This window comes from Hyla sarda, chromosome 4 (genome assembly GCF_029499605.1).
Source record: "Hyla sarda isolate aHylSar1 chromosome 4, aHylSar1.hap1, whole genome shotgun sequence".
Taxonomy (NCBI): Eukaryota; Metazoa; Chordata; class Amphibia; order Anura; family Hylidae; genus Hyla; species Hyla sarda.
This window is the reverse complement of record NC_079192.1, coordinates 151,315,150-151,328,077: the sequence shown is the minus strand read 5'-3', so window position 1 is coordinate 151,328,077 and position 12,928 is coordinate 151,315,150. Positions and strand designations below refer to the sequence as shown.

The 12,928-nt window shown below is 40.2% G+C and overlaps 1 protein-coding gene across 8 annotated transcripts in view; it reads right to left on the bottom strand.

Annotated features, from left to right (window-relative positions):
• Window positions 1-7,887: 7,887 nt before the first annotated feature.
• TCF12 (transcription factor 12) overlaps window positions 7,888-12,928 on the bottom strand; it is a 232,552-nt gene continuing 227,511 nt past the window's right edge. For 4 of the 8 annotated variants that reach the window (XM_056572396.1, XM_056572398.1, XM_056572402.1 and 1 more), the window contains 4 exons: window positions 12,235-12,403; window positions 11,369-11,601; window positions 11,069-11,222; window positions 7,888-9,991 (listed from right to left, as the gene is read on the bottom strand). In XM_056572396.1, the coding sequence (XP_056428371.1) occupies window positions 11,080-11,222; window positions 11,369-11,601; window positions 12,235-12,403 (545 nt within the window). In that variant the 3' untranslated portion in view covers window positions 7,888-9,991; window positions 11,069-11,079. The remainder of the gene's footprint in view (window positions 9,992-11,068; window positions 11,223-11,368; window positions 11,602-12,234; window positions 12,404-12,928) is intronic. The other 4 variants (XM_056572400.1, XM_056572404.1, XM_056572401.1 and 1 more) reach the window with 3 other exon arrangements.

Genomic DNA, 12,928 nt, shown 5'->3' with positions numbered 1-12,928 from the left:
GCCAAGCAGTCTTCAGAATTAAACCCAATTGGGCTGAGGTGGGGGAACCTCAGATCCACCAGCTCTGTGATGTTGTCATAGAGGAATGGAACAGGACTCCAGTGGCAATCTGCAAAGCTCTGGTGAACTACATGCCCAAGATGCTTAAAGGGGTACTCCGGTGGTCAACGCGTTTTTCTGTTTTTGACTTACCCTATTTGTTTTGTTTCATTTCTATTCTAGTAATTAAGGCTACTCTATTTCCATTCTTTGTTGTCATTTTAACCCCCACATTGTTTTCCTATCTTTGCTTCTATTTCCTGTTACTTGCTGTGCTGAAAACTGCAAATCCCAGCATGCCACATGCCTTGCTGGTTTAGGGCGGCTCCTTTGTTTTTTTTTTAGTTCCGCCCTTTACCCCACCCTACTATTTTCCCGGGTCGACCCCCTTATACACAGCACACTAATATAATCAGCCCTGGTTGGGATACACTGGCATACACACACAAAAGGGACTACAACTCCCAGCACGTGTCATTCAGGAGTCTTCAGTCTGTGGTATAACACCAGCATGCTGTCTCTGTAGTCTCCTGGGGGTTGTAGTTCACCACACCTCTATAGGGCATACACCAGTGTTTCCCAACCAGGGTGCCTCCAGGTGTTGCAAAACTACTACTACCAGCATGCCCGGAAAGCCAAAAGTTGTCCGGGCATGCTGGGAGTTGTAGTTTTGATACAGCTGAAGACACCCTGGTTGGGAAACAATGCATTTTGTTTGTAATATACTGAATAGGCTAGGCCAGTGTTTCCGAATCAGTGTGCCTCCAGCTGTTGCAAAACTACAACTCCCAGCATGCCAAAAGGCTGTCAAGGCATGCTGGGAGTTGTAGTCTTACAACAGCTGGAGGCACACTGGTTTGGAAACACTGGTGTAACATGATGTGTATGCTGAATAGGCTAGGACAATGTTTCCCAACCAGTGTGCCTCCAGCTGTTGGAAAACTACTACTCACAGCATGCCCAAAGTCTGTCCAGGCATGCTGGGAGTTGTAGTTTTGCAACAGCTGGAGGCACACTGGTTTGTAAACACTAGCATACACGCACATAACAGGGACTACAACTCCCAGGCATGTGTCATTCAGGAGTCCCCCCCCCCCCCCCTTCACACATAGAAATCATCCCCAGTCCAAGATTTATTCCCCTGAAGTATACATCCCCAGCCCGTGCACTTTGTTATCCTCCCCCTCACATAACACTCTTATCTTCTCTGTCTTCTTTCAGTGCAGACCTGCGTCCTCAGAAGACAGAGCAGGGGGAGGGGAGATGAGGAGCTGTGTACGTCCTCTCTCCCCCTGCTCTGGCTTCTTTCTCTCATGCAGACCAATGTCCTCCAGGAGGGGGAGATGAGGGGGCATGGCTTCTCTCTGTCATGCAGTTCTGAAAGAACAGAGAAAAAAAAAAGCCATGACAAGTTGTCCACAGACTAATCCTAACATTTGGACAACAGTAAGGGATCAACACAGAACTACAGAACTTCCTGGCCCACAAACAGGTAAGAAAAAACAGACACATGCTACACAAACATATAATACATGTCAATTGCAAAAAACATGAACATTAAAGGACAACTGCAGCGGCATTACACTTATCCCCTATCCACAGGATAGGGGATAAGTGTTTGATCGCGGGGGGTCCGACTGCTGGGACCCCCCCGATCTCCCTAACGGGGCGCCGCCATAAGCGTTCATGGTGATGTAGCATCGACCTAGAGGTAGAGGGTGACACCCCGTATCCTCCCCGTCCCCGTCTCCATATAGAGATGTATGGAGGAGGCGTGCTGGCCGCATCGTCATGCTGCGGCTGGCACGCCCCCTGCACGGGAGAGCCACGGCCCCCTACAGGAAATTGCCAGGGGCTCCAGCGTTCGGACCCCCGCGATCAAACACTTATCCCCTATCTTGAGGATAGGGGATAAGTGTTTATAATGCTGCAGATGTCCTTTAAAAGAAGATGCAATATAGCCAAAAATCTTAACCACCAGAGTACCCTTTTAAAGCAGTGATGGAAAATAATGGTGGCCACACAAAATATTGACACTTTGGGCCCAATTTGGATGTTTCCACTTGTGTGTTGAGGTATTTTGAGGGGACACAATATTAAACACTGCTATACAGGCTTTACATTGTAGCAGTGACATTTCTTCAGCGCTGTCACATGAAAAGATATAAAATATTTACAAAAATGTGAGGGGAGACTCGCTTATGAGAGATACTGTAATACATATGTTGGAAAATATAGGGCTACAGAATTCAGTACAAGCGCCATGTGTTTCAATGCATTAAATGTGTAAATACATATCCATTTGCCACACAATTCAAAGCTGTCCTCAAATTCCATGAGCAGCCTGAAGACTATGAGTAGAAGCTGTAGTTAGATATAGGACATCTCAAATAAAGGGGTATGCCGGCCCTAATACATCTTATCCCCTATCCAATGGATAGGGGATAAGATTTATGATCGCTGGGGACACCCGCAATCTGTCATTCCGCACCCACCTTTGTGAGCTCTCTGCAGTGCTGGAGGCTCCGAGTGTGAAGCATGTGGACCATGTGGCTGGAGTATCGTGACTTCGCCCCCGTGTGCCATCATGCCCCGCCCCCTCAATGCAAGTCTACGCCCCCTCCCATAGACTAGCATTGAGGGGGTGGGACGTAACGTCACACGGGGGCGGAGTCGTGGCGTCTTGATACTCCGACCCCGTGGTCGTCACGCTTGACACGCGGAGCCTCCAGCGCTGCGGAGAGTTCACATAAGTGGGTGCGGAATGACAGATTGTGGCGGATCCCCCGCGATCATACATCTCAGATGTATTAGGGCCAGAGTACCCCTTTTAAACCCTAGGAAAGTGGAAATATGCTCACACACTGATTAATACGGCTTTGGGCAATACCAGAAGAATGAACATGCATGTGCAACCAACAAAAATTCATGTTGAAAAGGAAAGAGTTACAGTTTAACCCCTTAAGGACCAGGCCCATTTTGGCCTTAAGGACCAGACCAATTTTATTTTAGCATTTTCGTTTTTCTCCTCCTCGCCTTCTAAAAATCATAACTCTCTTATATTTCCATCAACAGACCCATATGAGGGCTTGTTTTTTGCGTCACCAATGGTACTTTGTAATTACATTACTTATTTTACCATAAAATGTATGGCGCAACCAAACAAATATTATTTAAATGGGAAAATTGAAAAGAAAAATGCAATTTAGCAAATTTTGGAAAGGTTTTGTTTTCACGCTGTACACTTTCTGGTAAAAATAACATGTTTTCTTTATTCTGTGGGTCAATACAATTAAAATGATCCCCATGTTATATGCTTTTCTATAATTCTTCCGCTTAAAAAAACATCTCAAACCATTTTCACAAAATTAATATGTTTGAAATTGCCCTATTTTGACCACCTATAACTTTCTAATTTTTCCGTATATGGGACGATATGAGGGCTAATTTTTTGCGCCATGATCTGTAGTTTTTATCAGTACCACTTTTGCTTAGGTTTTACTTTTATAAATTTTTTATACATTTTTTTGGAAATAAAATGTGACAAAAAAGCAGCAATTTTGGACTTTTATTTTTTTACGTTTACGCCGTTCACCGTACGGGATAATTAACAATATATTTTAATAGTTCAGACTTTTACGCACGGGGCGATACCAAATATGTGTATTAATAATTTTTTTTACGCTTTTTTGGGGGTAAAATGGGAAAAATGGACGTTTTACTTTTTATTGGGGAGGGGATTTTTCCCATTTTTTATTTTACAATTTTCTACTTTTTTTTTTTTTTTCTACACTTTTTATGTCCCCATAGGGGACTATTCATGGCAATCATTTGATTGTTAATACTGTTCAGTGCTATGTATAGGACATAGCACTGATCAGTATTATCGGTGATCTTCTGCTCTGGTCTGCTCGACCTCAGACCAGAGCAGAAGACCCCGGGAGACGGCCGGAGCCAGGTGAGGGGACCTCCGGCCGCCATGCTGGATGATCGGATCCCCGTGGCAGCACTGCGGGCGATCCGATCATCCATTCAAAGTACCGCACTGCCGCAGATGCCGCGATCTGTTTTGATCACGGCATCTGAGAGGTTTATGGCGGACATCCGCGCGATCGCGGATGTCCGCCATTACTGGTGGGTCCCTGGCTGCTGATAGCAGCCGGGACCTGCAACGCATGACGCGAGCACCGGTCCAGTGCTTGCGATCATGGCGGCGCGTAAATGTACGCCATGGTGCATTAAGTACCACGTCACCATGACGTACATTTACGTCCATTGTCGTTAAGGGGTTAAGCTGAAAGCAAACAAAAATGCTCTCCAAAACCAGTTCTCTAGCTGTTGTAAATCTACAACTCCCAGCATGCCCTGGTAATTTAAATTGGGGTAGCTTTAAAGCTGGGATGGAGACAAATGGCATTCATTCCCCCCACATACCAAAATATACAGACTTTTTTGGGGGGTAATTCATGATGCAGTTGTGTCCCCCTTCCCACAAGTGTTTTAAGAAATGTATCCTCAGTCATGGGATTCCTTGATCACATGATTCAAGGATTTCTATTCAACAATGCAATAAACTTCTGCATGTGCAATTTTTTTTAGCACAGCAAAAAAACTATGGAGGTCTATGGGAGAAAAACTGGGTGAAAAAACACCAAAACTAGAGCATGTTTCAAAAAAAAACATTGTGAGTATAGTGTTTTATATTTCTCTACTGACTTCCAGCTAACATCTGGCTGCAGCATTTTTACACTACAAAACAGTGCATTTTTCTGCCATTTCTTTGGCATAAAGGCCAAGTGTGAAACCACCCTTATGAGGCATAAACATCTATGGCTACTGTTTTAGGCTTTGTTCACACATTCAAGTTTTTATTGTAATTTATTACAAAGTCAAAGAAAAAAAATCTTAGTCTGTTTTAGGTTTTCTCCATTTATAATATGTTCGTTCCTGGCTTTGTATTCAATAACTGCAATTAAAAACCTAAACATGTGAACACAGCCTTAAAGTGATATATAGAAAAGGTATGGAGCCAAAACATAAGTAATACAAACAGTGTGACTAGCAAGTTCCATTCCTGTGGTATCCATGTCAACAACTTATGAGTATCTTGAAGCGGATTCAGAACAAAAGGGAAATATAAGGGAGGACTTACACTTTTTTCCTGCTGGATCCACCTCCGCCTTTGGCTCAAAAACAATGTCAAGTAACAATGGCAGTATAAAAAAAAAAAAATAGTGTAACAGTGGCCTTACACCCCAGAGCTACATGCACAATCATGCTGTCTCTACATATCGTTGATATAATTCTATTTGCTAAACCATATTATGTTATTGTGTATGTTTATTTTCTTCACTAGTATTTATTGTACCGCTTCAGGTTTAAAAGGAATATGGAATCAGAAAGCAACCTATTGTTACATCAACTTTTTCATAGAATGCAAATCCTAAAGGATACAGGAACATGTGTGCTCAGAACCTTGCAGAATTGTGACTACAGCTTGGGATGAAACTGGGCTATATCAGATATAATCTATTGTAGGGTGCTAGCTACTTTCAGATACAATATATGGTGTTGAGCCCTAACAAAAATCTAAGATATAATCTAATAATACAGGCGCAAAGGGCAGTGATAATATTTCATCCCTGGAACCAAGTTCTAGTAATTCTACAAACTCCCTGGTGTCACTGGAGCACAACAGTATCTGCATATACCAAAAGTTGGGGAGCCTGAGAAGCCTGCCACATGTGACTTTTGAGCCACTGGTTGGGAAACATTAGGCTATAATAAAGTGAGAAAACTGATGTACCTACAAAATAAATATAACAAAGAATTTCCAAAGTTGTAGAAACTAAAACATGTAATAGGCTAATCTTATGCTTTAAAGGGGTTCTCCGTTGCTTACACATCTTATCCCCTAGCCAAAGGATAGGGGATAAGATGCCTGACCGCGGGAGTCCCGCCGCTGGGGACGCCCGTGATCATGCACGCGGCACCCCGTTTGTAATCAGTCCCCGGAGCGTGTTCGCCCCGGGTCTGATTATGGGCGACTACAGGGCCGGCGGCATGTGACGTCACGCTCCCTCCCATAGACTTGCATTGAGGGGGGTGGGTGTGACGTCACATGGGGGCGGAGTCTTGGCGTCACGATCTTCCATTCCCGTGGTCGGGACCCAGACCCTCCAGCGCTTCCGGAGCAGAAACAGGTGGGTGCCGCATGCTATATTGCGGGGGTCCCCAGCGACGGGACCCCCACAGACATCTTATCCCCTATCCTTTGGATAGGGGATAAGATGTCTAGGGGTGGAGTACCCCTTTAAACATTTCCTACCATATATATGCTCCTCAGAGAAAGATAAATCCATCAAACATACTTTCTACTATCTCAGTGTTTGAGATAGCAGTGAGGGTGGGGTTACACATTAAATCAGAATGCGGAAAGGAGTAGCAACCAATCAAATCACTTCTTTTATTTCTAAAAAGGCCTCTGAAAAATTAAAGAATCTGAATGTTGCTTTAGGCAACTTATCCACTTTTCCTTCATGCAGGTTTTGAGAAATCTCTCCCATAATAACTGGGGGCACCTAACTCAGGCTGGAGAGAGTAGAGGCAGGGGAGAGTCACAGGTTGTGTACAAAGTGTAGTGACAAAAAAAGAGCTTACACAGGAAACTGCAGAGGTTTTAGAAGTAATAAAGAATTAATAAAATGTATTTCATAGTATCCATCCATAGCTTTTAAAAAGTTCACCAGATCCACAAGAATAAAATTATCATCTGGGTTTCATCAACATCATAAATTCACATTTAGGTGTCCACGATGATAGGCTGGGTTCACATGTAGCATTTGTTCTGTGTGGTAACATTCTTGGTTTTACTAGAATTGCTTACCAAATATGAGGACCAAAATGATTTTCACATACGGACTCAAAATTCATAAGGGGCATATACAGCACAGGAAACTTAAAATATTTAAAAAAAAAAAAAAAAAGGTACAAAAATGATGGCCATTACTTCCTGATGCGTTTCCAGCCTACCTAGCCTTTGTCATAAATGGGGTGGAACAGTGAACTACAAAATCTATGACCAACAGTGTTTGTACCTGAAGTTTTTAAAGGAGGAATAAAACTCAAATCTTAAAAGGAGAACTTAGTGAAAATGTTTTCATTAACTCTGTACTTGGGCTGCAAAAACAAAAAAAAACCTATACTTTAACACACCTTCTGACGTTCCCTTGTTGCGCCGATATCGGCGTCCCGGTCCTGGTCTTCTTCCTGCAGACGATTTGTCATACTGCGCTCAGCATATCACCAGCTGCAGAGATGTCCCACCTCGGCCGGTGATAGGCTGAGCGCAGTCATGCAAGGAGCCTTGGCCCCCTCTTTTCCCTGCTGCCAGGGCTCCTCAAATGAAAGTGCGCTCAGCCTATCACTGGTCGAGGCGGGACATTGCTGCGGCCGGCAATATGCTGACTGCAGTGTGACTCACCGTCCCTAGGAAGCAGGAAGAAGACCAGCAACGGAGGACCGGGACACTGATATTGGCGCAAGGGGGGAACGTCAGAAGGTGAGTTAAAGTCTGTTTTATTGTTTTTGCAGCCCAGGCACAGAGGTAATGAAAAAATGTTCACTACAGTTCTGCTTTAAGTATCCTGTGCTGTATATGCCCCAGTTGGATTGATTGTGATGCCTGGCTTTCCAGAATATCTGCAATGGGGGTCAAAAAGCACCCCCTACACATTAAGCTGTCAGCAGGCTATGCTGTGTATATTTAAATGTATATGTGCAGCTTTCTACATTACTCTAGAAAATAATGCAGAATGTATCACTGAAGATGAAGGTGTCAATAATATACATGCATTGCATTATAAATAAGAACCAAGTTTAGTTTTTTTTAAAAAAAGATGGCACATTTATTGCTACATAAATGTTATATACATATCGTGTTTCTGTTACACTGACAGAAAAATTTTGAACTTCTGCTGCTGGTTGAACGTTTTATCAACAATAAACGTTGAGTTTGACACAGGGTACAAATCTGCAATAGACCAACAATGAAAACTGTAGAACAAGATGATCAGCAATTCATCTTGGACAAGTAGCTCTTACAATACTCCATAGGTACTACACGGTATGCTAGGACCCTACTATGTTCTTAAAATGCTATTGTAAATTTCTGATATTAATGAACAGGTTATGGTAAATAACCCTACATTTTTACTACCTAATATAGTAAAATAAAGTAAGAAACTTTTTACTGAAAACTTTTTCGATTTCAAAAATCTAGAAAGAGTAATATTTAGAATCCAAGAAATTTTCTTACAAGATTATTGTATAAAAGACTAACTACAGTGAAAAATAAGCCAAATGTTTTTTCTTTCTATTTTATGAAGGAAAGCTTCTGGGCATACTGCAAAGTCTAATAAAGCCACAAACAAAAGAGGAAAAAAAAGGAAGAAATAAAAATAAAAAAAGGCCAGGCAGTGGCATGTGATTTCTCTCACATGTCAAAAGCAACAATGTTGATAAATACTGAAATGAAGAACAAGGCCACAGATCTAGTCCCATGATCGGATGCAAATATCAGCAAAACGTAAGATCCACTAACTCCCTTAACTTTGTAAGGGACCAATAAAATGTAATTTTTTTACCAAAAAGAAAAAATATACATATATATTTTGTTCTGTGCAGAATCTGTTACAACTGGGAAAACCTTTGTTCAAACCAGGACAAAAATCTTAATATGAATTTATTTTCTCCATGCTCGAAGTGGAAGACTGATTGGGTAAAAGTTAACAGGAATCTATATGTTGGTGAGAGGGTTTTGCAAGAACAGAATAAATAACTGTTCAATGGGTTACACTCTAATATAGTTAAAGAATATAAACCTTCCTTTACAAAATCATCCGTTTTTTGTTGTTGTTTTTTTTAAATGGTGACCATTGCTTTCATGTTCCCTAATACAATAAGATTTGTTCACACACACACATCCAGCAATGGTAAGATTACCAGAATTACTGCCTGACAAGTCTCCTTTGTATTTTAGCTTTGTGCTTACTTATAGTTAATGCTTGCTGCCCTACAGATACTGCATGGGTAAATGTAGCTGTTCTAGTAAGTACTCTTTCCCCCCAATACAGTTTGTTTTTCTATGAAGCCTAGAGATCTTTGTTTTTCCTTTATCCACATAACAATTTTCATTTCTATAGTCATATCAAAATATTGCTCTAGTCTTCTATCTTCACCATTTCATGAGTCAAAGCATGGAGTATAACATGGGAGGATACCTATGACCATAACTGTTCAGATTACCAGAGATCAAAATTAACATAAAAAAGAAATAAAAACAAAGCTATGCCATGGAATATCTTCCATTAGTTGGAAAACACTATGCAAATGGCAAAAGAAATGGAAATGACAAAAAAAAAGCCATTTCCCTTCCTTCTTTAAGACACTAATAGGTATGCTGGGAATGCTAAAGGGTCACAGGTCGCCACTGTTTGTATTCTCTGCAAGAGAACAGTTCTAACAAATGCTGGCATCAACTGAAATCTTTATCACTTTCAGCCCAACTTTTCCCTTTTTTTCTTTAAACGTAGACCTTTACAACAGTTCCTTAACAATAAATAAAATTTGTAGATACAATGCATTTGTCAATTCAGTTTAGGCACAAGGCAGCTTCCACAAGGTGTGGAGATAGTAGGACAGTCTGATTGTGCAGGAACGACACACAAACAAGAAGATATGTTCAGAAATGGGCTGAAATTCTAGCAGATTTCAACTTCTGATGCAGGTGTTCCACATTTGCTTTCATCATCATATTGCATTTTGGGCATCTTGATTCAAGTCCCCCCTCTTTGTTTGCTCATTATCCTGTCAGATTTGTGTCGTCAATGTTAGTTGTCTGTGTCCTTGTGATGAAAAGGTCACCTTCTATATCCTATTCATAGTGCGAGTCCTGAAACAGACAATAAAGAAGTTTCAGTACACACGTACAGTTAAACATTTATCATCTCAAGAAAATAACACACAAGACACAACAGTGACATACTTGGTAGAACATCTAGTTAACAAGTGTAAATAACTGCGACACTTGTCAAAATAAAGGAGTTTTTTAATGATAAAACCTATTTTCTACTGTCTTAAGAGTTTATTGGTAAACAATGTTATTTTACTACCTTTCTATCAGGTCTATAAGGCTTTCTTTCTGCTCCTGTTCAGTTTTTCGCTTTAGCCCCACTATCAGCCCCACAGTACATGTTGTAACAGACTTTCTGTTCCTCCTATACACACTATCTAGGATTTCCCCCATCCACTACTCCTTGTTAACTATAAACCCAAGCCCACTACACCCACAGAAGCATCCCACATAGTGAGAAACAGAGCTGGCTGAAATCCCAGCTAGAGTGTACAGCAGAACCAGAAAGTCCATTATAGGATGTACACCAGAAAGGAAACAGGTAATAGAGAGACAGAGGAGACAGATTACATCAGAAGCAGAAGGAAAGCAAAAATGATCACAGAAAGGTAGTAAAATAACTTTAAATACAAATATATGTTCATTTATTAAACACCTGAAAATAAATGTCATTATTGAAAATCTGTCTTTAAGATGTAACACAACAGAAAAAAAAAAAAAAAAAAAAAAAGGAGTTCTCTGGGTTGGAGATCTAACTAATGGATTTCATTTCTACTGTATGAAGGGAATATTTGATAATAGAGTGTCTTATCAAGAAGCATGGAGCCAAAAATTGAATGTGCCCATTCAATTTTGGTACAAATACAGGGGGAGATTTATCAAACGGTGTATAGAGAAAGGGTGGTGCAGTTGCCCATAGCAACCAATCAGATTGAGTTTTTCATTTTTCCCCAGGCCTCTTTAAAAAAAAAAAAAAATGAAAGAAGCAATCTGATTGGTTGCTATGAGCAACTGCACCACTCTTCCTCTGCACAGGTTTTGATAAATCTCCCCCACAATTTTTTTGTACAGCAAGTTATAGCTAATGTTTATTTAAATACTTAAGAGTTGGCTTACCTGGCTGATGTTTACATATGACCCATAGGGTTGGTATTATCAGTAAGCCCAGGATGAGTTCCCGGATGTGCAGTTGGTGGTTCTGCCGATACGGCAGAAACTTTTTCTTCTTCCCTTCGTTTAAGGCAGGCTGCTTTTGGGTTTAGATTCCTCTCTGTAATAAAAGAAACACAAATATAGTTAAGATTACTATGTTTCAATGATAAGTTTACAAAAAAATAAAAAATAAAAGAAGTATACATTACTTGTATCCTTTATAATAGTTAAAATATAATACCAAAAAGATGCACAGCAACTCACCTCTAACTTGCTGCTCTAGATTCAGAATAACTGCTACAGCCTGATGAAGAATTAGCAGTTTTGTCTGTGGTTTTTCACTCTTTAAATGTAATTGACACATGCGTCCAAGTTCTTTAAAAGCTTCATTGATGTCCCTAACGCGTAATCGTTCCCTTGCATTGTTTGCCATCCTCCTTTCCCTTTCTCTTTCCAGCTTTTGTTCAGGATTTAAGTCTTCATCTTCATTAATACTGCTGTGGTAAAGAAAAGAAAACTAATTTGAATTTGCAGTATAGCAGTAATATAGAACAGCCAAATACATACAGACGGCCTGTATTGGTTGATTACACTAAAATTCCACATTTTATGAAAAGCCGTTAAAAAAACATGACTTTTGTCAGAAATCGATGACTACTGTTTCATTCAGCGTACAGAATAATAATAATGTTCGCAAAGCAACATTACACTAGTCCAGATGGTGACTGCAGAGAATGCCAATTTAAAATTTTAATAGAATTTACAATGTATTAATTATGTTTCCTTGTAGTCAGGCAGTCTTCTTAATAACCCTACTGGGAGCACCAGCAGCTTGAGAAAGCTTTCCTCTTCACAACCTAAGCACATCTATAGTTGTTTGCAAGTCCACATGGGGATTTATTGGATTCTTCTTTATCTTCCATTTTACTTTCCCAGCCTAGAAAGCACCAGTATGCTTTTAAAGAACTGGGCCAGTCTGCAATTCCCATAAGTTTAAATAATACAGTTGTTACTTGACAAGCAAAGGCTAAATTACTGTTCCAAAGATTTAAATAGAACTCAAAATGTGTAAATGAGAGAATTCTCATTGTCTCACGTGGACTGGCCAACCAAGACTTGGTTAAAATTACCTTGTTCTACCCCTTGAGGTTTTTAAGTCCGATTGAGACGTTTCATCATCTGATTTCATGTCATCTGATGTGCCGTGGTCAAGAAGATTTTCATCTTTTTCTTTACGCTCAGACTTCACTTCTATGAGGGGCGGCATAACAGGTTGGTTTGTCAATCCAGCAGACAATGCTATCAACAAAACATAACATGATATGAATGAAGTAAAATTATAGAAGATTTTTTTTTCTAGGAACCATGTGCACAGCAATGCTTGAAATGTAGGTAATAAAAGCTTTCACAGTATTTAATGCCATCTAAAGTGCTAAAATGTAGGTCACTAGCCTAATATGCCACACATGTAGGGACATATATTGGCCTAATCTTTTTCAAGGACTATAGTTTGCTGAAGCATTATCACTGTTTATCACTAAGCATTAAAAGATATGAACGCATAAAGGAGCATTACATTTTTACTAAAATGTAATTTATTTTGTGCTAAAAATGAATTTTCTAACATGCCTTTATAAAAAATATTGAACTGTTTTGGTTTTGTATTTTATGTGTATCACTGTACATAGCAGACGCAGATCTTGTCTGACAGCTCAGCCTAAAGCTGATCCTGCCTTATACAAAGTAATCATCTAAAATAGATTACGATCAAACCAAAGTATAATGGAAATCTTCAATAATAATCAATAAGTAAGAACAAGGTGA